At 33.4% G+C, this 26659-nt stretch overlaps 2 protein-coding genes across 5 annotated transcripts in view; both read left to right on the top strand.

The window, feature by feature from the left end:
* The window catches only part of LOC105215084 (protein diaphanous homolog 1), a 38886-nt gene extending 27512 nt beyond the window's left edge, over positions 1-11374 (top strand). For all 4 annotated transcript variants that reach the window (XM_011188838.3, XM_011188837.3, XM_011188835.3 and 1 more), the window contains exon 3: positions 10023-11374. In XM_011188838.3, the coding sequence (XP_011187140.2) occupies positions 10023-11045 (1023 nt within the window). In that variant the 3' untranslated portion in view covers positions 11046-11374. The remainder of the gene's footprint in view (positions 1-10022) is intronic.
* A 6844-nt stretch (positions 11375-18218) lies between these two features.
* The window catches only part of LOC105215083 (uncharacterized), a 57106-nt gene continuing 48665 nt past the window's right edge, over positions 18219-26659 (top strand). The window contains exon 1 of the mRNA XM_029042167.2: positions 18219-18346. The gene's annotated coding sequence lies outside the window, so the exon portion shown is untranslated. The remainder of the gene's footprint in view (positions 18347-26659) is intronic.

Raw genomic sequence — 26659 nt, 5'->3', positions numbered from 1 at the left:
TAAATTGTTCGAACAAAAGGTGTGTTGTATATTTCGTGTATTTACATTGTTTACGAGCTGTTACAACGGCTGCCTGGTTACTTGGCTGCCTGCCTGCCTGACTACACACAGAGCCGGTGTACTCGTATATGGCGGCTTTGCGGTGTTATCAATGAATCAGCTGAGAGCTGTCAATTTATTTATTTGTGTGAGCAAAATGTAAGCGAGTGTGTAGTGCAGTAGCGCTGTATTGTAATGGTCGCAGTAAATGATATTAATCACAACAATAAAATACACCAGCAGCGTTTAATGGACATCCACGAGGAACAAAGCTACAGAGTGGGCCACAAATGACTATTTGCAGGTGTCATTACAAGCTTTTTACAGTGAGCTGTATATAGGTGAAGTACAATTTTTATTTATTTTTTGGATTTCCTTTCCTGTCGCACTCTTTCATCTTAGCGCAGCACGAACTCCTACAAAAAAAGCGTTTACATGCACGCCCACCCCTTCTTATTTTATTTGCTTTATCTCGATTTTTATACTAAATGTTGTTGTTGTAGATTTTTTTTCGTATTTTGCGTTCACCCACAGCCCCTTGTGTTGTTGTTTTTGTTTTTCACCAGCGTTGTTTGTTTATTGCATGGCGAGTTAATTAAGCCATTAACCATGCGATAAGCGTCAGTCCGCAGCGCCGCTTGTAAGTGTGTGTTTCTTGGCACGTGAAAATGCACCACAAAATTATACACAAGCATGCCAATAAAATAATAAACACAAAAAAAAATAGTAAAAGGCTAAATGCAAGTGCTACAAATGGCCAGTATTAATAACAGCAGGTTCGTTGCTTAAGTCTTTCGTCGTTGCCATTTATACTATTTGCTTTATTAATTTCAATTAAAGCGTAATCAAGTTTTATGATTTTTATGATGAGTTGTATTTATTGCTGTGTTTAGCTTTTCTCAGTTTAATTAATTGCTAGTTGATAGAGTTCAGATAATTTTTTGATTGGAAATCATAACTCCATTGAAAGGTGCGATATTTGCTATAATGTTTAGGCTTTGAATTAATATTTTAGAAAAATTAAAAGTGTATATTTGGTAAGATATGGATAAACGGCATTAAAAGCAATATTTGATTTATAATAATCAGCAAAGATCACGGCTATATTAACTAAAAGTAAAACCAAAAATTATACAAAATTAAATATATTTTTGTTGTAGCAATAAATATATAAATTTAAATTTGTTGAAGTATAATAATGTGTATTGGGCAATAATCAGCCTATAATAGTGATAGTGTAATCCTTCAAGCGTACTTAAGCAGTAGTATATACATTTACCGTTATACAAGTTAGGTTAGGATAGGTACGAAGGCTGTTCCCTTAAAAAGGAAATACACTTTGACCATTAAGAACAGTTCTTGGTAATGCCATAAAATTCAACACCCTTCCTTAAATTAAAGAATCGACAAAGCCGCTTAGAAACTATCACAAATTTGCAGAGGTTTTTTACTGCTATATCCGCTAACTCGAGGGGGTGTCCAAGAAAGTGTGATCCCAGGATTTTTTGCCTAGATCTCGCTAAGGCGGGGCATTCCAAATGAAATGTTGGAAATATTCTACCTCACCCTCTTCCAAGCAGCTTCTGCAGCAAACATCCGATAAAATTTGTAGTTTAACCGCATGAATCCCGATGAGATAATGGCCAGTTAGAACTCCTATGACTGGGGAAAGATTGACCTTGTTGAGGGCGAGGAGTTCCCTTGACCTCATGCGATTTACGTTGGTCCAGAAAGATCTTGGTGCTAGTGACGGTCCAGTGAGTTCCCTAACTAGTATGATTGCGAAGTGATCCGATTCAACTGATAGAGAGGACTCGCAATGCTTCACCAGCCTGGAGCGCGCAGTCATCGATCTTAAGGCTAATATCGCTGCGCTATTATCACTATTATAACCGTTATAAAAGTGATTAACGATTAAAAATCCTTGTAATATGTAAGCGATACCTGTAAAGTCGATTTTAGGCAAGACATGAACTTACTTAATGTTAGTCAAGAACCTCACGAAGAAAGTTTAAAAGTAATAACCATTTAATAGAGTCTAAAATTAGACTTTTTATTCATATAGTAATTTTTATGTGAAAGACTTTAACATTTTTTTATTTCTAGGACAAATTCTGAGCTCTCGAGATCAATTGGTGATAACACCAACCACATTAATAGGTTTTGAGACATATATTCGTTCATTTTGGCACATTTCTCACTTATATTAAATTGTCTATTGGCTCTATATTGATTTTATTACAAAATATAATCGACTAGCTGATCCCACAGTCGTTGCCCTGCGTGAAATTATTTGTTTTTAAAAGAATATTAAGTTGAATTGATATTGTATTGAAAAGCATTTATTTATTTGCGATTTTTCTACATTTTTTCAATGTAATGCAGCTTGATAAACAACTTTTTGGTTTTTTTTTTCTACCGGTGCGTAAATGTGAAATGGTTTTCCAACTCCACGTATAACAGGCCATGTGCAAAACATTACATTTCCAGATTTATAAATGCTCTCACTGGAAACTGAATATGTTTGAACTGAAATGGCAAATCGTTGGAGTTCAAAGGAATTCGTGGAATCAAATTCGTTGTCCTTTTCAAAATTCTTCCAACTATTACATTATTCGATAGCTGCGTCACAATCAGTCGGATTCAATTACACGGTTTCGGCGCATTATAATGACAAATCCAACTTTGAGACGCAAAGGATGCGGTGACTTGTCAGGCAAATTCAGAGAATTTAGAAATTCCACTGAATAATTCACGGCTTCGTATTCATTTTCAACACTTCATTTTCGATCGATTTGTACGAACACAAATCTCCCGGAATTTGACTTGTATAATTTAAGTCGTCATTGAAATGTATAATTTCAGTCATCGACATCGGTATTTTTGGCAGCTAAAATTGCGCGTGCACTCAACCAATAGTAGTTACGATAATTTTGGCAAATGTTCGGATTGATATCAAATCATTAGAAGTATCACCCGGAATTTGCCCATTTCCGATTCCTTGAATATCTTCTGCGGTGCTATCTTGTTGCAGGAACATTCGTATATTCATGGTCAATCGTATGGTTTTCACGAGTCGCCACAAATACGATGACTTGAGAGATGCGTTCAATTCGTCCGCCACTGTTGATTTCGAAATAACAGGAAGTGTTTGTCAAAATTCGCCTGATAACAGGAGCACTACGCCACCAAAGCGACAGTCATTATTCCACAGATCTTTCATAACTGATTGCTTCGAAATGACAAACAGGTTTTTCATTGATTTGCATGTTTGACGGAAGCTCCAGTACCGAATGTGCCTTTTTTCCAACTTCTAATAGCGTTGCAGCAATTCCAGTAGATGCGAGAGCCAACACAATTCCATTTTGAGATCGTATTTTTGCCAGTTCCGCCGAGCGCATCAAATAGTCCACTGTTTCCATCATTGACAGTCTTCATCAATTCATCATAGGCACTTTTTTGGCGCTGGCATATGAATTTCAGTCAAAAGTTTGCCACTCATAAGCAAACACAAATCTTCAATCACACCAATGTTTCATTATAGATGTCATCGTCCATTTGCAATTCTGAATTCTCTGTTACCACTTTCCCGAGTTTTCCAATTTTTTTGGATAAATAGATTAGAAAAATAAATTAAAAAAAAAAAAATTTATTGAAATTTTAGAAATTATTAGTTATCACAAAAACGGTACTCACGGACTTTTTTTAGATCATTAAATGAGAAATAATTCTTTCATACATAACTATTGTGTATCTTGAACCGCTTTCGCAGCGCAAGGAACGGAAGCCCTCAAAGATAAAAAATTTCCCCCGTTTTTTACACATTTACCACTGTTTTTTCGCTCCTATTGCAGCGTGATGCTATATAGCCTATAGCCTTCTTCGATAAATGGACCATACAACACAAAAAGAATTATTCAATTAGAACCAGTAGTTTCGGAGATTAGCGCGTTCAAACAAACAAACAAACTCTCCAGCTTTATAATATTAGTATAGATTTAAGAAAAAATTTCAAAATTTGGTTTTTTTTTTGTCTTTTTAAATAGTGCAATATGTTTAAAATATTTTCAAAGAAGTAGCAAATCAATCCCAGTAATATGATAAGAGATATACCCTTTGGAAGTTCCGCCCATCAGGCCCCTTCGCTAGGAATGTAAAATTTTAAACGCATTTATTCACATAATTTTTCAAGTCGGTGGACACTACAACTCAAAAGGTTATGGAGCAATTTTGTTCAAATGTGGCACACTTCTTTAAAATAACATTATCTAGTTAATGAACAAAGAATTTTTTTATAATTTTATTATAACTATTTTTTTCGAACCAATATATGCCGAAAATTTGACCAAAAAAGTGAGTTTTTTGGTTAAAATTATGTCAAAAATTTAAAATTCAATATTTTCTTTTTTCCTTCATTTAATAACTAGATTTATCCATTTAATATGGAAAAATTTTTGGTTTATTGTTTTTAGATGAAACAATGATGAGTTATGATGTCTACTGCAAGACCTTTTTTTGGACACGCCATGGCAGAGGAGCTGCCAGCGGTTGAGTTTTTGGAATTTTTAAGTAAAGATTTCACAAAACACTGTTTATACATGTATATTTGATACGCTGAATTGTTTAAATTAAATATATAATTGTATATATTAAAAAAATTAAAAAATACCCTTGTTTTTAGCCTCTGAAATCCACCTAACCACTAATTACAATTAGCTTCAGTATGATTGCCAAATTAAAAAGTTCTAAAAGTATTTATATGAAATTGTATTGAATTCAATCATCAGAAGTGTCAAGATTTATAGTATCAGAGTGGTATTAAACTTATTGAAAGAGCTGCTTATAATACTTCATAGTCAGATAGTCACCGCGAAAATTTATGGTGGTACTTTTAGTAATTCTAATTAGTTGAAAAATAAATAAACATATGAAAGCAGTCAAGCTTAGGAATGATTTATTTTTAAAGCGTGTTTTCTAAAACCAATTAAAATGAAATAGTTGCTACATATTTAGCATAACTTCAATAACTACTACTAATTAATGCGCTTACTTCATTAAACAAATGTGTATAAACTAAATATAAGAAAGTTGACACTGGTTATTATTTCAATACCATACTATTATATGCATATATCCCACCTTTATACCCAACTCCACAGCTAACCGCGCACAACATCAATAGTCAATTAGAGCGCAGTTTAACGACAACACATTAGAAACTGTCGCTATTATTAAATTATTTTAAATATTCATAAAAAACACCGTCAACGATTTTCTATTCATTGCCAACCACCTGCCAATAGTCATGATTAGAAATAATAACAACAATAAGAGCAAAACCAAAAGAAAAAAAGAAAATTGCAGTGGCGCACGACAAAGTGGTCCGCCTACCATTAAACTAGAAAAACTCAACACAGAATTTATGCACTGTAACTGGACATAGATAGCATTCAGCGTGGTGCTGTTCTCGTGGAGCAATGCAAATTTTATATAAGGCCAACACACGGCAGGCACTTTGCCACAAACCGCGGTGCGCTTGTGGTGGCTTGGACATTAAACACACACATAATTTGCGCCAGCACGCTTAGCATAATCCGTTAATGCACCGTAATAAGCAGTGCGAAGGTGCAAATAATACAAATAATATGCAAACAGATACAATTTCGCTTAAGAAATGTAAACAAATTGTGAATGGCGGGTGATTAGAAGTGTGATTGTTTGAACGAGGGTAGTTCGATATGTCAGATAAATTTTGAATGATGATATGAAATTGAATTTTGATGTATAGTTTCAAATGAACCTTAAATGGAGCTAGGAAATCATTATTAAAGCGAATTCTTATAGCACTGAGCCAGTGACTCAAATTTAAAAATAGTATACAGTCGATTTGTCTGAAGAATATTCTGATTTATAATACACAATCTTTATCTTATAATTTTCATATATAATATTCATAATATTCAGTAAAATTAACATAAATTGGCTACATTAGGCCTCGATCCATGATATCTAATTTATATGGTAGTCACAGTTTCAAAATATTATGAAAAAACCTTTCAAATCTGTAAATTAATTAAGATAATTAAGTTTTCTAATTGAGTCATATGTACTAAAATATTCTCCAATTTACTTAGAATTTGATATTGAAAGTAAATAAAAGTATTATTTTTATATTACTTCGAGGCAGACAAAACCTCGAATAAATGTAATTATCTAATTAAGGTTCTAATTCATTTTGCTAATTGAGCTCACTTATTGTCTCAATTAAAAAACTGGTTAATTAAATTCCTATAATAGCTCAACCGAAGCCGTTATCGCCCTGTTCCCACGACTGTCGGACCTACATGTATGGACCAGGATTCTTAACTGTCTAAGAACTGTGACCTCGGTAGCTTTCTTAAAATTATTTGAAGAAAATTTTCTGCCACTAAAACAACAATAACGATAAGGGTTATCGCCAACAGTTCTTTTGTGAAGTCAAAGTAAGGGAATATATAGTCGAAACCGCAACCGCAGGAACTTCAGATATCTTTACCTACTGCTAAATTGATGGTTCTCTAAATGTTCCAAGTTATTCGTCTACAGTTACTCTCTAATATTAACTAAATTGAATTAATAATTATATCAAACTCTAATTGAAGTCAATTCAGGGTTGGTACTTGAGATAATAATAATAATTATCACCAAAAAATTAACTGATACAACAACTATGTGGGGGTCTATGTCCAATAAAACCTATAAATTACAGACCACAAGATTGATGTCTGCCTGCTTATTCAATCAAAGTCTTAATTGAGTTTAATATGTGCACATGGCTACGGTATATTTACATATCAGCGTGTACTGCTATGGATTACCGTTAATGGGCTGCAATTTCACAGTGGCTGCTCCACAGTTTCACAGCTCTAATAGCGTTATTTTATAGCGTGTTCATTTATCACAAGCTCAACGATTGTCTCGGCACACCGTTGTTGTAGTCCATTATCTATGGGATAAGCTGGCAACGCCTGGCACACAAGTGATATAAGGCGTTGACGCCAGCAAAAATAATGCACCACAATCACCCGCCATAATTATGGCAAATTAACGACAAAGACAAATCGTAAACGAGTCGTCAGCTGTTGTAGCACTCAGCACATTGTCGAGTTGGCTGTCAAGGCGGACAAGCAATCGTTTCGCCAAATGGTGGAGTTGGTTTCTTTTTTTTTGTCGAATTTTATACATTTGTCGGTCGTTTTGCTTTGTGGCAGCTAAAAGTGGCAAAAAAGCGCTACTGAAAGGTGACAAATCAGCTACCAAATATAGCCAGCATACAAAACGAAGCATTTTGTTTAGAATTATAGCCTTCGCAGAGTGTGTAATTTTGTACATAATGGCAACACTAATTGGTTGTCTTTTCAATGTTGGGTGTATAAATATATTTTAAAGTTTATAGATGTAGATACATTTGTATTGTGTTTAAAAAAATTTAAATGAGTCATTGAAAAATCGTATGCTTAAGGATCAAACCACACCGGATTAGACAAAACGTCTTTTCTTGTCTGATAAGAAAACATCCCATAGCTTCATATGTGACAACCCACACCGAACAAGACGAGACAAAAACGCATTTTCGTTTTTTATTATTTTACTGTCTTATTAGTCAAAGACGTTTTTGACTAATTCGGTGTGGGTTGAGCCTAAAATTGCATTCATCATTCTAACTGGAATGAAGTTCTCAACTACCTTATAAAATAAATTGGTTCAAATATTTTAGGTTTCAAGAAGGTTTTTTCACTCAGATATCAGAGCATAAATGTTTTCTAAACAGAAGAACACATTTTAACCTAAAGAAAGACCTTAGAAATGTTTTTTTTTTTAATAACAAAAGGAGCCCTAAACTATATAACTTCTATAATTCTACTAATGATCTTAGAGAAACTTAGAAATAGATTCGGGATCCCGAAAATGTATTGAGTAAATTGAAATTTTTTTTAAGAAATTTGTATTCCTGAAGTAACAGTGAATTAGTATGAATGAAATTTCGGGTCCCGAAACCAAAACCAACGAAGATGCAAAAATATTAATTTTCAGTAAAAACTGTTCCGAAGCTTAAAAAAGTAGCTTTTATGTAAATTCCCCTCTATACCTTTTGTAATTCTAACAGCCGGTTTCACGAAACAAATTTAAGTGAAAAATAATTAATTTCAGTTCCACCATTTGACTTAATTTTTATTTAAATGGTCACGCTTTGCCATTTAAATATTATTTAAATACTGTCATATGTAACCATGGTTACGCTTTTCTATCAGCTGAATTCCCATTTGTTTACCATTTTGACAAAGAAATACAATTTATTTGTTTACATAAATCAGCTGTTATTCTTACTAACATCCCTGCCTTTTAATTTTTTTGATGCCAAATGTCAATAATGGTGAAACGCAAGAAATTTAAGTGCAAAGTTAAATAAAAATTAAAATTAAAATTAAATGGAACTTAATTTTCAATTAAAAACTTTCGTGAAACCGGCTGTAAGAATGATGAATTCGAGTAATTTAGAAATAGATTTCGGGATCCTGAAAAAGTATCAAGTAAATTAAAAAATCGCTGTGCCCACACACAAGGCATTCGATTCCTGATTTAAAAGTATTTTGAATAAAATTCTGATTTGAATAGGATTTGAAAATTTAAAATTCATGCATTTCGGGATCCCGAAAATTTAATAAGAAAATTTAAAAAGTTGCATTGGGTGTATTTTGATTTAAATTTCGGGATCGCGAAACCAGTTTTGAAAATTTTCACAGCTTCAAACTGCAATTATTTAATAAATCCAGCATTGCAGCAGCTGCAAAATAAGATTTTTGAAATCGTGAGCACTCAAAACGAGCGCAACACTAGAAAAATCAAATTATTCAATTCGCATTTATTAATTTAATCACGCAAAAATATTGATTATTAAAGAAAAATCCATATTTATTATGTTTACTTGCTCCGATTAAAGCACTTAAGAAATGCCATGCAATCAACTACAACATTTTGTTTGCCGATTGTCAACAGATAATTCATGTAATTAATTTATGTCATTGAAAAAGCGCATTGACAATGACAAAACTCAACATTATGGCAACAACAACAAGCCGACAACACGTGATTAGAACAAAATGTCTTGATCTATTATAGAGCTACAGAGCTATTTAACGAGGCATTTATCTATTTACACGCCGCGTCTAGTAGATATTCTTGCACGTATTTTCTTGGCATTTAAAAATGTATGGAATTAGTCTCTGTTTTTTAATTAAATTGACAGAAAAACTGGTTTTGCCTTAACAGCGCCAACATAGGGCAGTTTTGTGCTCCAATGTGGAATGTAGTTTGCTTTTCCTTAAGTGGAATGGATTTCTTGCACGGTATTTGAGTAATTATCAAATGTTTTTTTGATTGCTTTGGTGACTATTTATATAACTTAATTTCCTTTCGCTTAAGCTTTTTCTTAGGGCTTGGCTGAGCCTCTCCATCTATTTGAGAGAGGTTTTCTGCAAGGTTTAACTGCCTCCGAACTTTATCTTGCCAAAAATATAGTTTAATCTTTAAGGAGATCTGCGCTTCTTGAAAGATATATACTTGTTTTGCCTCGACCTTGATTGAATCCACAAATCCTAACGGGCTAGACTCCTAATAAACTCCCAAATCTGTAGGAATAGATAACGGCAGGAAGACCGATAACTTCTCGTGTTCCATCGAGGCAAATAAGACTAGGCCTTGAAATTGACCTTGTACACACACTTTTGGCTTTTTCGCCCTAATCCTGCCTGGAGTTGCCGATTTTCTAAGACCTTTGATGCTTGAATCTAATGTACAAGGATTTGTTTTATATCTCTTTTGTGACAATGACAGTTACGCACCCGACTGCATTGTTATTAAATATACATATATTATTTAGTATATAAACCCAATCGATCTTGGCTCATATCTAACTACAATCTTCTCCCTTCTTTTCTCCACAGATGACGTTTACACCAACACCAGTACGACGCCTAGTCGCTGTTTCTGCCTTATTACTGGTCCTCAGGCACGTGAATGCTGAAGGTTATCATTATGGGCCACCATCAGCACCGGCACGTCCTCCGCCGAACAGTAATTCAGGCCATTTCTTTGCACCAATTCCAACTATAGCGCCACTGCCACCGGTACCAACTCTACCAGCATTGCCCACCGGACGTCCACGTGTACAGAATTTCTTGCCTGCACCACCAGCACGCACACAAACGCAAACACTTCTTCAAGTGCACCCCGCATCATCTGGAGCACCACGTCCAGCGCCACCACAACAACTGCGTCCGTCCGGCCCTTACAATGGGTTCGCTGGCAATTTTGGTGATCGCCAACCAGCACAACCACAACAAGGAGGTGGCTATCATTATGGTCCTCCTACCGGATCAGCGCCTTCCGCACCATCAGCGCCCGGACGTTTCCCTCCCACTGGTCCCCTTCAGCCACAACCTGTGCGTGTGCCATTCGGTCAACAACCGATTTATAAATTTGGCAACGATCTCGGTCCCGACGGTAATTTCTACGTGGTCAATGGACGTCAGCTGAAGCAATACGCCGTAGTGGAATATGTTGACAACGATATCTCACAGGACACCAAGCCATTCCTCTCACAATCTTTCGTGAATAATTATCGCGCACTTGTGGGCGCTTCTGGCACAGGCGCTATTGCACCACTACCATCGGCTATGCAATTGGATTCCACCGCAGATGCGATTTTACGTGAGCAGCAGCGACTCGAATTCAGAGGTGCCACCTCACGTGGCGACACAATCGCTTTGGGTTCGGGCGGCATCGGTTTTGTACGTCTCCCCGATGGCAGTGTGACTTTGGGTTCGGGCTCGCTAAACTTCGTCACTGGCCAGCAGCATTTGGCTGATTTGAGAGACGCGCGTACACGCTCTGAGTCACAATCCGATCCACTACATTTCGGTCATGGACCACTGGAGTTTACAAACAACCGTTTTCTATTCAAGTGAGCAGAGTGATAAATGATGACTACTATTGGGACGTGTTGCCTTAAGTACACAATTGCTTACTGTCACTCACTCGCTTGTTTTTTAAGAAATTTTAAATTTATTTTCTTATAATTTTTGTTTATTCACCACTTTTGTTCTCTTGTAAAATATTGCTGCCAACTTTAGATGTAAGTTATTGAGAGGAATAAGCATGGTGAAGCAACTGTATATATGTATTTTTGCATAAATATATAAAATTTTAATTAGTTGACCTACGAAGCTTATGTACACACGGTTGTATATATATACATACTTGCCTATATTAAAATAAATAAATAATATTTAATAAATTTACTGGAGTTTTCGATTTTTATTTTATGAAAAAAAAGAACTGTGTTCACTATTCAACACTGTTGCTTTTTACGTAGTTCTTAGATCTGAGAGAGTTCGGAATGGAAGCCTTGACTAGTATGATAGCTCATAAGATTTTTTTCGTTTGAAAAGTTATCACCAGAAATCAAAGACTCAACAAAGCAATAATGGATACGATGATTTATTATTTTTACAAAAATCATTCCTACTTTGTAGACCAATATTACCACTATAAAAAAGCTTGGTTAAACAAAAACATAAAGACTTATGACTAAGGAGAAAAACTGAATGTTGAAAGATAGGTCAGTGAAGATTACTTTGCAGGCCTTGCAAATATGGAACTTTTTTGTTCGGTAGAAAAAAAAATGGAAGTTCTAATTCAAGAACTTGTTCGTTATACTATAATACTGATATTTTTTTTGTCTCATAGAAAAGTAAAGATATAACAGGGAAGCCCTCGAAAATATAAGATTTCTTTAAATTAAAAAATAGGATCACTTTGTTGGTCCACCATTAGAATACATAAGGACCAAAATGTCTACATGTGCTGTTTTTAGATACTGCAAATGATGAAGAAGACAGCCGAAGTCTACGTAATCGGAATGAACTCGGATTTACATCCAGCCAAGATCTGTCAACTCGAAAGTATTCCTTCAATATTGTATATTGGACTATTTTTTCGGCCGTTGCAACACCAACAACAAAGCTCACTTTGAATCAAAAGGACAGTTTTCGCATTTGTTATAAAAATTTCAAGCAACATTTATCCGGCAAAATTTTCGTTAATCTTCAACTAGCGTAGTTTCAGAGCCACTGGAGAATGCACAACGGCAAAAGGCTAGCCAATTTCGAAGACCACATAACAATTGATCGAATGATATTATTAGAAATATAGACATTTATTATTAAATAGAAGTAATAAATATTAAAGTCGAAGTGAAGGTAGCCAAGGTAGCCAATGATTTGACATAATTTGTTTGACAGAAGAGCAGAAGACAATCGCTGTCCATTTCTACGATTGTAATACACATATGTACATAAAATTAAAATTGTGAAATGTTAAAATCATAATTGAATGCTTTATTAAATAAACAATATTATTAAAACATAAACATCTTTCAATATTGAACTTACCAGAGACAGCCGAGCCTCTGCTGCCACATTGCAATCCGGCCGACATTCATTTACGCCACAGCTTCCCAGCAACTAATTTATTTATTATTTTACACAAATTACAGCATATTTCACTTATTAAATACTTCTGACACATTATAAACTTGTATTTAATAAATTTCTAACACTTATAGCACCTTCTTCCGAACGCTTCTTAGATTGCACGCACCTCCGTGGACGGCGCTTTACTCGCTGCATTTGCATAACCAAAGCCTTACACAACCGCACTTTACTCTGCTTTTTCGCACAACATTACACAATTTCACTTTACATCACTTTTAATTGCACAAAACCACTTTATTTCCACATTTTACTAAATTTCACTAATTTTCAACAATTACACGAAATGACCGACGCGCTTCAACTGACAGGATGCTATGCAATGAAGCAAGAATTTCCTGTAAAGAAAAAACAGCTGTTCAAAGTGTCACTTTAGTAAAGACACGAACCAATTGCGTGTCGAATTACTTAAGAAAAGCATTGGTGACATCTACAGATGAAGCTTAATGTGTGCTAAATATGAATTGGTGTTTAGAACCAGGTTAGTGGTGACACAAATGTTCTTGTTGGAAGTATTAGAAAGTTGATAACGGTTCTTTGTAACTTTTGAAACTGATATTGGAAGAACGTGATAGAAAACGATAATAGCAAACAATTTGAAAACGTACCCCAAAATTTAAGATAATGTTTAAAATAAATGAAGCAGAAAAATTATGTCGAAAGCCGAAAACGACAGCAGTGCATCGAAATATACTAGAAATTTGCCAAATTAGCCAATTTGGCTCAGCCAGGATGAAACGTAACGAACTTATTCCGAGAGCTAGTGTTGAAACTGTTCGTAGGTTAATCGAAAATTTGTATAAAAATCCTTTTTTTAACAAAGAGAAACAATTTTCACCTGATGGGAGTTATTCGCCTACAACCTGCCGGCAACATAAGCAGTATATTGCTTATCTTTAATATCCTGACGCGTAGAGACGTACATCGAGCAGAGTGAAAGAAACAATTGTATGAAGAGCTATTAACAAAAGATTGCAATTTGGCTTTAAGAAACCATAGTTAAGACAACTACGTATCATACCAATATGGTACTTAATTATAACCTGCCCATCACTTTGACATACCAATAACTTATAAAGTTAAGTCCGCTAAAGTTGTTATCCTACTTGGAGAAGCTGATTAACTAGATAAATACATATGTATGTGCATGACCTTTCAGAATCCTTGTATGCTTTGCTTTCAATTCGGATTACTTATTCGAAGAGTACAGCTTTAGTGAATTTTTGGTCGCTGATACCAGGGAGAGAGATTTTGACGGGAACAAGCCGCTGAATGATTTTTTACGGATGGGTCACAGCGTGTGAGGAAAATTTCTGATGGAGTCTACCTTGTATTCGAGCCGAGGTTACTGGCATCTTAGAGTTGAGCTCACTGACCGTGTAATCGAGTTTAGATACTTCTGGTTATGCCCAGTATGGGTACCTGGTCATAGCCGAATTGCCGGCAATTGCAATGAGCTTGCAAGAAATGACATCTCAGCCTTTTTATTAGTAGAATGGTGAGAACGAGCCGCTGGAGGGCCGTGTACATTTTTAAAGATCGGTCAAAGCTTATGAGGAAAGTTTCTGATGGAGTCTACCTTGTATTCGAACCGCGGTTACTGGCATTAAGGTAGCAACATCCACTTAAATAGCAGGGGGCAATCTTAGAGTTGAGCTCACTGACCGTGTAATCGAGTTTAGATACTTCTGGTACCTGGTCATAGCCGAAAAGCCGATAATTGCAACGAGCTTGCAAGAAATGACATCTCAGCCTTTTTATTAGTAGAATGGGAACGGATCGGACCTCTGCCTTTTTCGTGATATTTACTACTGAATGGATGAAAGCTTAGCGATTGCTGGTAAACTATTCTTCTGATCCAATATAAATCGTAAGAGGTCTAGCGAAACCTTCGATGAACCTTTCCTTAGTTGTAGGGGTTTTAACCGATCATTATCACGCGGTAAAGTAAAAAATATCAACCCCTTTGCAAGATCAACTTCTGAAAATTTTCTGTCTTCAAAAAGGACTGCCCCATTTCGAGATATGCTAAAGGTATGTTTTAATTGTTTATTTTAAAATTTATGGAAAATGTGGATATGGAGGAAGTCAGGTTTTTATTGATATAGAAATCATTCGATTCTATAGATATAGGAAACATTCGATTTTATATAAGAAATGGAAATGGGAAAGAGGAGACATTCGGAAACGATCTATGATATTCGTATTTTAAAATAATGTTCGCAGCAATCCTAAGAGTAAAACATCATAGAAAGGGAAACCTTAAACAAAATTTCACGATTATTACTACTTTCAATAGCGAACTTACCACTTAGCGAAGCCTCTGCTGCCACATTGCTACAAAAACGATTACGCCACTTCTGCTTCGCACTTAATATATTAACTATTTTATTTAAATAAACGCATATTTCACTTATTAAACACTTTGAACACATTTAGAACTTTAATTTAACTCATTTTTTACACTTGAAGCTCTTTTTTGCTAGCTGCATAACCAAAGCCTTACACAACCGCATTTTACTCTGCTTTTTCACACAACATTACAGCCATTTCACTTTTCTTCACTCTTAATTTCACTAAAACACTTTTTTCACAATTTACCGAATTTTATTAAAATCGTACGTCTTTACGAAATGACCGCAGAGAATGTAAAATATAGAGAAGGTCCAATTGCGGACCAGCGTGTGAATTGTCAAAAACTAACAAAATCCTATAAGCGAGTTTCACCACTGCTGGCTCGGAAGGAGAAATATTAACAGTGCCTCGTAACAGAGCTGAGTATTAACTGAAAAATATGCTCAGAGGTTTACATTTCTATTATAGACGCATGTTAGGCTCTTTGTTTATATGTTGATGCATTTATATGCTTACTATATACAACTGATATGAAATTCTTTTTGCGGATATTTATGAATGCATCCACAATTGAAAATATTTCAAATAAATTATGCGATTTCAGAGGTATATTTGTAAAAAAAAATTCAAACGGACGCACATATTTATGTAATGTTCTATAATAATATACATATGTATGTACATACTTTCATAAAAATATGTTTATATTTTTATACTAAATACATTTCCTATAACACTATAATGAACTACATATTTCGTAACTTAAACTTGCATAAACTGAAACTTACGTATGTACATATATATGTACATATACAGGTACATATGTCTTCAAAAATTCGAATTGTCTCATTATCACTTATCAGTGAAGGACATTTCAAATGTGCGCGCATTGCTCTGTATGCATATACATACATATGTTTGTATGTACTGAACAAACACACAAACTTACAATTGCATATGCGTGCACGTAAATCTGCCAACCATCACAAAAAATCAAAAGCATTGTTCTACAAAAACAACAAGCGCCTCAAACGCATAAGCAGCATCACAAGTCAATATGGCAGCCAATCGACGTAGCCAAATATTGTAGTAAACACAACAAAAACATTTTCATTCATGAACGCAGGCGCACATTCACTTGGCAAAGTTGCTTCGTTCATAAAAGCAGAGCCATACACATCTCCCCGCGCATGCCATGCCAACAAACGCCTTTTCGCGACGATGACAAAAATCATAAATTGAAGATTTTTCTAATGTTTCTTCCAGAAGGAAAAGTTGCAACGCCGCAAAAACATAGGGATAAAAGTGACAACATAGCCCTTGAGTCGATTTAAAATATTTTTCAGCAAAAATTCTGTGGCTCACAAAAATTTATGTCGATATGTTTGCTTGCTCATACATATTCATACATATTTACGACAAGCCGATTTTCTACCAACAACACAATGATGCGTTGCTTTGGCATTGCGCAGGCGGCCATCAATTTTTCGACACATCGAGCTTTACAGGGCCGTTTCAAGTGACCCCGCCGTAATAATATTTGCGCTTCATATGTATTGTCAAATATTGAAGTATTAATTGGTTATCTATATAATTAAATGAATTTTAATATCTACCAACGTATTAAATCATATTTAGAATAACTACTAATGATCTTTTAAAGAAACAAGGCATAAAACTTAAAGACATTATATGTTGGACATCTGGGCCTCTTTGCCTGCGTACGCTCCACATTCCTTACAGCTCTTTGACATGAACACAAAAAAATCATAAGCTACGGCCATTCGTCGTTGTCCGTGGCAACGAAGATCTTATATGAAGCCATGAGTACACATATTTATTTACATACATATGTATATTGAATGCTGACAAATTGACATATAGACACAATTCGAATGGTTCTTTTGGTATTTGTTTACATGTGCACATATGTAATTACGAATGCGCGTACGTTTATCATTTTGTGACAATATACATATTTATGATATTATGTGACATTTTAATGACTAAAGTAAATAAATGTAGTATTATTATGTTACATTTAAATAAGAATATAAAGTAATTTAGGTTATTATATATTGTAAAGCATTACATATGTATGTATGTGCGTATGTGCCTTCATATCAATTATCAACAAAATATCTATAAATTATATGCAAAAAAGTCATATGCGCATTGTATATAGGCAAATATGTAAGCGTACATTTCCTAACATAGAAATTAACACAATTTTTCTCATTTAACACTGCAAACGCTCAATTCTGCTATTTTCTAGCCCTCTGATGTTAAATAGTGGTGAAACTTCCTTATAGAATTCTGTGGTGAAACTTCCTTATAGAAACGAGTACCCCTTCGAAAAGCAAATTAGTGTGGCCAACTAGCCCGCCGTGAACCTTCTCTATATTTTACATTCTCTGATGACCGCCACGCGTCAACTGACAGGATGCCGGTGATGCCCGGCCAATTGGATGGCTTGGAATGAAAATCCAGTTGTTTGATTTGTTGGTGCAGCGAAGTCACAAACCGATCTGGCTTGAGATTAGCTTAGATATGCTTTGGTGACATCTACAGATGATGTTCAAGGTCTGCATGCTTTCAGCGACATCTATAGGTGAATATTCTTAAGTGAATTGCGAAGAAAAGAGATGCTGCATGATGCCTTTGCAGGCAGCCCAGTAGTAAATTTTGAATGTACAACGCATTTACTATTTTATTTGGATTGGTGCTCGAACCCCTGACCCTAAGAGTTGTATTAATAAACCCAACTAACTTTTCTGCAACAAATTTACGATTTTATTTAAAAAAAAGAATGCAAATTTCTATCACAGAGAGTTCTATTTTCTCTTTTAGCACTTCACGGATCTTTTCACTTTCGCCTGAAGGTATGCTACAAATTTGATCTTACATTTGGCATGATCAGTCAAAGCAAAGAATGTATAATAATTATTTATATATATATATAATATATATATATAATAATATATATAATAATATATATATATAATAATTATTATACATTCTTTGATTAATAATTATTATACATTCTTTGATAATTTGTTTTTGCGCTGCATGCATTTTTTTTGCTCGATTATTATTATATGCAGTAGCTGCACAATTTTTTCTTTCTGTTCGGTGATCGGTGTGTTAACACGTGCGTTCTTTTAAGTGAAATTTATTAAGTTAATATTTTGTGAACGGTTTGAGTTTAATAGTGAATTATGTGGGATTAGTGTGAATAAAATGTTGAAATATAAAAAAATAGTGTTGGTATGTGAAATAAAGTGAAAATTTATAAAGATCAAAGTGCGTGCGAGATTTCATAGGAACGGGACATTGTTTATAAGTGCGCAGCATTTTGACATGTATGTTTGTTGTTATTGTATTTTTATATTTATGTAAGTTTGTAAGAAATAGAACAGGGTAATATACATATCATTGAAGTTGAAGAGTTGACTACTGTTAGAAATTTTGAGTTTAATAAATTTTTAACAAACACCAATTATAACAATATGAGTATCAAAATAAAGAGATTTAAAAATTCTTTGAATTCGAAATATTTTTGTGAAGGTCGCCATCAGTTTCAAATTAGAAAAACATTTAATTTATAAAATGAATTAAGACAAATACAATATAAGCAACAAACATCTGGTTTTAGAATCTGAATTTATCGGATAAATTTGGATAAGCGTTGCCACATGTTTTTAAATCATAAGAAAACTACAGTATAAGGATTACAACAATATGCTTAATAAATTACAAGGGTTTAGCAAGTTTAATGCTGAAAATATTAAAATATTTATGTCAGAGTTGCCACGTGATAGCAATTTTTTTATTTAAATCAAATGGATAAGATAAACAAATATTTATTAGTATTTAAATTCTAAAAAATCTTATTACTTACAGTTGACATATTTTTGACGGAGTTGCCACCTCTTTTTTATTTAATGGCCGTCAAACTAAACGTTTTTGAAAATACAGTTGAACTTTCATAACCCGAATACAGTGGCGGATCCAGAAAAATTTTTTTTGGGGGGGGGGGGGGGATGTTACGAAAAGTTTTATTACTCGAGAAATATTTTCTTTTTATGAAAGGGAGATCAACTGTTCAGAACGAAACTTTCTTGCGGAGGTGAAAATGTGGAAACAGCGAACTTCAGGCAAGCATTTTCGGTATGCTCTCAAAGCTTTAGAAGCAGTGAATAAAACGTCTTTTGGGAATGTTTTCAAGATTTTACGTATATTGGCGTTATTGCCTGTTTTAATAGCATCCCCGGAAAGAAGTTTTTCAAGTTTAAAGAGAATTAAAACATATTTACGAATTATGACAGGGCAATGAATATTCATAAGGATATTGATCTGTTAGTTGATGAAATACTAGAAGAATTCTTTCAAAAACCAAAAAAAAACATAGAAACATAAAAAAAATATAACATGGAATGTGAGATTCCGTGTAATCCTCAATTAATCACTGAGCTTCAGCGATACTGCTTGTACAAATGTAGAGAAAGTTTGAATTATATAAATAACAACAAAAATATTTTTTTGATCAATAACCTCATTCCAAACCCATATCAACAAACATATATTTTTCTCTGAGTTTAAGGGGTGTTTTAACACCAAAAACCCCCCGTGGATCCGCTACTGCCCGAATACATCCACTCCTCGAACTCTTGAATTGACAATAGCAGAAGAATTTTATATAAATTACCTTCCATAACTAGAAGTTTTTTTGTGGATTATGGTGATTCGAGTTAGGGAAGTTCATCTGTATTTATTTTCGAAATATATTTTGATATTTAAGTGTTGTTTAAGAAAGCTTAAAGTTGATAAAATTTTTCCGAACGGTTGTCACTTTCACTTGTTCAACTGTTCTTACAAATTATTATTATTTATTTTAATAATAATTTATGACAGTAATAAAAATATACACAAAGTTTCATATATTATTTTTTTTTTTATTTGCTAATAAAGTGAGAAAGCAAAATTAAAATTTTATAGTTCAAAGGCAGTTAACTTAATTAAAAAACTAACTAATTGAGTAATTAAATGAAATTGTTGTCAGACTGACTGACTTGCTTCAGTTTACTGATGCCTAGAAAGATTAAATTGAAAACCCTCTTAGAAAAAGTATATGTTTTGGATACCGTCCTTCATGAGGTAGTTCGAAAGGGCTTGCTCATTTATCAACAATCTGAAATTATATTAAACTGATTGACTACTCCATCGTTGACCATCATAATAGTATATAAATAGTTAATTAAGGGGAAGCAGAAGAGGTTTTTATTGTACGAAAAATGTTTGTTCTTAACGAGTTTAGAGCTTCCGCTCTCTGAAGATGTTTGTATGTAAATATCTCAAGTCCTATTCTAATAGTCGGCAATATTAAAAAATAAATTTTGGCTGAAGGGATCGGAAATGCCACAATATCTTGAAAGCCCATATTATTTAATAAATAATAGTAGATGTGACATGGCCTTGTCATTTATACATTTAAATACTGTTGATATATGTAGATCAATTGTAATATTTTTACTTATAAAAATTATAAAATTAAACTGCTGAAAATTCATTAAAATAATCTATGATTTTTATTATATGGTTTTCTCGTATTTTGATCAGAAAAAAATGTGATTCTGCTTCAGTTAACATCTACTTGCAGTTTTATTCTTATCAGTTTGTTTATATATCTATATTATTTTCGTTATTTGCTAAGTTTCAGTAACAGCCTCTAACTATGGCACTCCCATCTTTTTAAACCTTAAAGAAGTTCAATAGACACTTTTACTTCTGTTACTTCTTACATATGGATATATGTATATATGGTGTATATGTATATGGAAGTATGTTTGAATGTGTGTAACTACGAAAATACATGTAGTCATAAGCAAATATTTACTGTCTTCGTGCATGTTTATCAAAATTTGCATAATATCGATTTTCATCAATGACTTTCAAGCAAAATTGAACGTTTCAAAAGAGTATTACTACACATGGGGTATGTATGTATATACATACATATATACAATGTATTTATTTACTAAGACGTGCATATAATATTTTAGTTATATTTGGTTGTTTTTCATGAGTATATATGTACGTGCATATATATCTGTTTGGAATAGGTACATATATGCGTAAATGGCTTCAAATTTTTTGGAACATTTTTTGTAAATAAAATAATATTTCGCAAACTGAAATCACTTTTAATTTTGTGAGAGATATACTATACAATGCATGGTTTTTCCACCAATATATTTAACTTTGTAATACTTTTATGCAACTTTTTAGAAATTTTTCATAACGTTTTTTCATAAATAATATATTAGAATACACATGTATTTATATATTAACAATTTTAATTCAAAACCATTGTTTACGAAACCACAAAAGTTAATTATTAATAGTTCATCTGTTTTCCTAATTTATTTTTCTACTAAACATTTTTTACAATGTTGTATGTACTTACTTACATACATATGTATCAAAAATAGCTACATATATTATATTTTATTTGCTTAACTGTCTCTCTTTCAAATATACTACTTGCTGAGAAGAAGTTTCATCCCGTACCACTAAATTTTATTTTTGTTCTAGTTAAACTGACTAACCAATCTTCTCTGCGAATTATAAATCCATAGGAAATTGAGAAGTATTAAACTTTTAATTAAATTAAACGATTTTATTTGTTTCATATGTAACAACAAAATGAATGAGACCTAAAGGACAAGCGAAACTGCAAAATTTATACATACATATGTACATACTTACACTCAAACTAAGGCAAATGCATATACAGATGTACAACAAATTCAGCAAATGCCATGCTTCGCCTGCACATAGCAACAACTACAAGTTTTATATATAAAACAAAAACCTTATGTAAGCTTTTATACGCTTGTGTCTTAATATGTATGTATGTACATTTATGCACGAAAACAACTTAATCTGCAAAACCAAATAAAAAGCACATACAAACAGTAAAACAAAAGCAGCAAATGAAAAACAGAATATTCAACTTACTTAAGTATATATGTACAAATGCATATACAGATGTATATGTATGTATGTATTTATATGTCTGTATGTATAAATGCATGTACCTCTGAATAAGTAAATAAAAATTAAAAAAAAATGGTTATTCAATGAGGAAATACTTACACGATTTCCGATTGGTCGGTACATTTGCTGAGAAGGCGCAACGAAAAGTTCAAGTGTGGGTAGGGGGCATACACAGAAAGCTTACTATGAAATATAAAGTGAATTAAAATGAAAATAAAGAAAGGAAAAATACTTCAATTGTATGTGTATTTTATAATATATACGGATGTATGTACAGAATAACTATTTGGTTATGTATTAGGGAGTGCCCATTTTGTGTGAAATTTGGCGCGATATTCGACGAACACATTTGAAAGACATTTCTTACCGTATTTTGATGTTATTCAAACTGATATTTTTGTTTTATTTAATATATTATTTCACATATCAAAACCGATTTTTATCGTACAATTGGGTCAAAAAAAATATTTTGATAGATATTGAGTTATTTAGTAATTTCTTCGTTTTTAAAAGATCTTCCGAAACAGTATATTTAAAATATATGTATATATTTTAATTTTTTTGCGAATTTCCCACTTTGACTCCTCATAACAACTTTCATATAAGATTGACCGAAAAATTTTATATATATATGGAAAAGAAGAATTAAACCTATAATTTTTCGTACAAAAGTAAACTTAGTGATGTTTCTAGTAAGTTTAACTTCGAAATTCAATTATATTACAGTTGAACTTCCATAATTCGAACTCTTGAATTGGCAATTGACCAATTTGAAGCAAATTATCTTCCGTGGTTCGGAAGTCTCTCTTAATCAAAGTTTTCTGTAGATTATGGTGATTCGAGTTAGGGAAGTTCAACTGTATTCTGATATTGGAGCCTAATTTCGGAAAGTTTACCTTTCATTTATGACCCACTCTCGCGGAAAAAAATGCTTTAGTCGAATACCTAGCCAAATGTCGTTACAGTGTTATTTATTCATTACTAATATTACTGATTTTCACTATGAAACATATTTTTACGAAATTATTCCGAATTATGTAATTTCGATTTGAAAAATATCAAATTTGGAATATTTACAATTTTTTAACTTTAATTATATTAAATTAAATTTTTTTTTGGACTACCCTAATGATTATACATACCATTTATACACATACATATGTCCATAAGGACCGAAATTATACCATTGAAATTGCGATTGTTGGGTACGTAGTGACAGTATTTGAAAACAAAATGGTGGCAAAGGTTTATACAATTTCTTTAAAGGCATAAATTAAATATATACAAAGATATACATATATGTATATGTATATATACATATGAACGGCTTAAGCTTATGCTATGTGTTAGGTTGTTTTCTTCTTTCAATATTTGTATTTGAAAACAATGGTAAAAACTTATCCTACGCAAATATTCCTTTATATTTAACTGTTATGCGAACCTTCTACCAATGAGAACCGCAATGATCCCGTTTTTGAAATCTTTAAAGCTTTTCTACGATTTAAATTAGTTTCCTCTTGGGTAATAAGGTTACGACGGCTTCAATCCCTATATATACAATACATATGTATGTATACTTCATTGGAATAAGAAATCTAAAAAGAAAATGAATTTTAGTTCTATATGCACAAAAGCAAAAATAAAAACAACAAACAGTACCTACAACACCACCAGAACACAGAGAGCAAACGAATATTGCAGCGCGACGCCACCTCCCAGTAATATTGCCATCTCATTCAGAATACAATCAAAATTGGCAAGAAAAGAAATTAAAATAAATAGCACAAAAGCTAAAGTAAAATCGTGAGCAACACAAATACACATACAACATACGTCCATACACATCCCTACGAATGTGTGATGTCAAAGTGAGACTGTGCGAGTATCCATGGGGCGTTGGGTGGGTCGGGCGGCAAGCAGAAAAGCGATTGACAAGTGACACACAAACCGACAGATATTTGTTGGGGTTGTAAAAATACATATAACTGTATGTATGTCTGTATATAAATATGAAATAGGGAATACGACTTGCGTTTTTAATGTACAAATGTTCTGTCGCTGTTGTTGTTGCTGTTGTTAGTGCCACGAAAGCTCCCCAAAATATTCCTTTCTAGCATAAAATATATACATATGTATGTACATATGTAGGTAGACCGCTATGGCACCGATTACAGTTACGCAGATGTTGTTGGTTGCGCGCAAAGAGCGAGAGAGTGCTTTCCTGCCGAAGGCTGCACACTCAAGTATTGTGTAACGATATCGCAGAGCAGTGAATGAAACTTACGCTAGCGCCATTGTCATTGCCATCTCGTTCGCACAAGTATTTGGAAAAGGAAAAACTCAATTTGTCATTTGCTTTTTTAATTTAAATATTAAAATGTTTTCCCAATAAATGTGAGCGGCGTCGGCGCCGACTGTTTGCTGCCTCTACTGCGCCTGGATGTAGGTGGGCACATCATGTGCCATAGTTTTGTGTTAGTGTATGTGTGTTGAAGTAATTGTAGGGTTGTTATGTGCCAGGATAATGGAAAGCTCTGGATAGGCAAATAGGAGCATTTTGAGGAATATATGAAAGGATCCTTTTGAAATTGATGACTGTTTTTGTTATATGCCTGTATAATTTTCGGTAAGGCTTTGATTTCTCCTAGTCTTATCCATTCATATATCATTCTATATAAAAACTTATTCAATTTAATTAAAGACCAGATAATATTTTACTTTTACTTTAGCCTTTTTGTTTAAATAATATTTGAGATTATATAAAGCGAAATATGGAAAATTTTGTGTTGAGAACATCTTGTTGCTTTTAAAAACGTGCAAAAAAATTGTAAAATTTTTTTTCAGAAGTGAAGTCTGAGTAAAATGTATATAGTGAAGTAGGCAAATATGGACCACCAATCTGTTTTTGTGTTCACCGGATACATGCAATAATACAACCAAATTAATTTGATTAACTTAAAAAAAAGCAAAAATTCAATTTCATTTTCAATGAATGTCAAAAAAAAGTTTTCCCAACATATTTTATGAAACCTCGTGCAATGAAGTTCCGGTTGGAGAGCGGAACGCCAAATTTGGGTTGCTCTTTAAACACAAACCCATCCAGTGGGTGCATAATATAATTGCTTTTCAGCCAGTTGATAGGCTAAGTACTTAATATCCATAATCTATATTAGCCTCAACCGTGGAAGTCCATATTACACTCAACATGTGATGGGGATATAACTGAGTTTAATTTATTAAACTCTACTCATTAAAAATTAGCAATTATTTATTAAACCCACACTATTTGTCAATTTATTCATTGCACAATATATCAAAATTCCCTTACGTACAAATAATTATCAGCAACTGTGCTGAGTATCCGCACTTGCTGAACAATGTATTCAAACAGCGGCAGTTTGTGCGAATAGACGAAGAAATCAAACGACAATAATGGAGGATTTAACAACTGGATTTCAAGATAACTGGGTGGTCCATATTAACCACGTAGTCCATATTTGCCTACTTTACCCTACTCATTGCTTCATTCTGTGGAGAATATATAATTTTTTTTATTTAGCACAGAGGTTTTTATATGAAATTAAGAATAGATTAATTACATTTCTTCTTTAATATACAGTTGAACGTCCATAACTCGAAGTTCTCCATAACTCGAACTCTTGAATCGGCAATAGAAGTCAAATTTCTTACAAATTTCCTTTCAAAAATCGAATTTTTCGACCAGGGCATAATACAAAATTTAAAATTTTTCTATCGACGCAGAATTTTAAAATATACCCCATATCATATAACTAAGGCTTAGGATACAGATTCAAGACTTAAACCATAAATTAAAGTAATTTAACAAATCAGTAATATTTCAATGAACATGACTGTATGTACGTGTGTATGTGCAAATGCATGCAATATATACGATTTCAGTTTCACTGGTAGGGGGAGGAGCTCTGGCTTAGCAGGATTAATTTTTGATAAACATTTGTCTTATGACTATAGAAATGACAGCCATGCATATGTATGTTTGTATATATTTACATACTTATTTATATAACGTATCTACCATGTATTTATATATGTACATCTACATACGTATTTGAACATATTATCTTATTTAATATTTTATTTAAAAATCGTAATAATTATAATTACTTAAAAAATGCCTTCCGTCTATCTCAATACAATTGAATATATAAAGCTTCACGCGTACATTGTAAACCCACTCCACTCAAGTGGTGCTGAGAGAAACACCCCTTAATACCAATAACGCCACAAATTCCTATACAATTGACATTTCTGGCGCCACTCAGAAACTCAGCAGAAAAGGAAAAAAACAAAATTTAAACAACGCAAACAAAAATAGAAAAGTAATATGAACTCGCAGAAACATTTGAAAGCAGAGAAGTAAATAAAAGCGCATGTTTATTGGTGCAGCCCACCTGCTCGCAGTGCGCCAGCAACCGATAAAAAAAACACCAAAACACCGCAAGGCATACCGACAACTGAGTGAGCATTGCGAGAGAGAGAGTCACGTTGTTCGTTATTCCAATGCACGGGGCTACGCCTGCCACAGCAAGTGCGAATGAAAGCGCAACACAGACGCACCCAACTCGAGCCAGGTG

The sequence above is a fragment of the Zeugodacus cucurbitae genome, chromosome 3, assembly GCF_028554725.1.
Source record: "Zeugodacus cucurbitae isolate PBARC_wt_2022May chromosome 3, idZeuCucr1.2, whole genome shotgun sequence".
Taxonomy (NCBI): domain Eukaryota; kingdom Metazoa; phylum Arthropoda; class Insecta; order Diptera; family Tephritidae; genus Zeugodacus; species Zeugodacus cucurbitae.
Note: the sequence above shows the minus strand (reverse complement) of the source record. Positions and strands in the feature narration are given on the sequence as shown.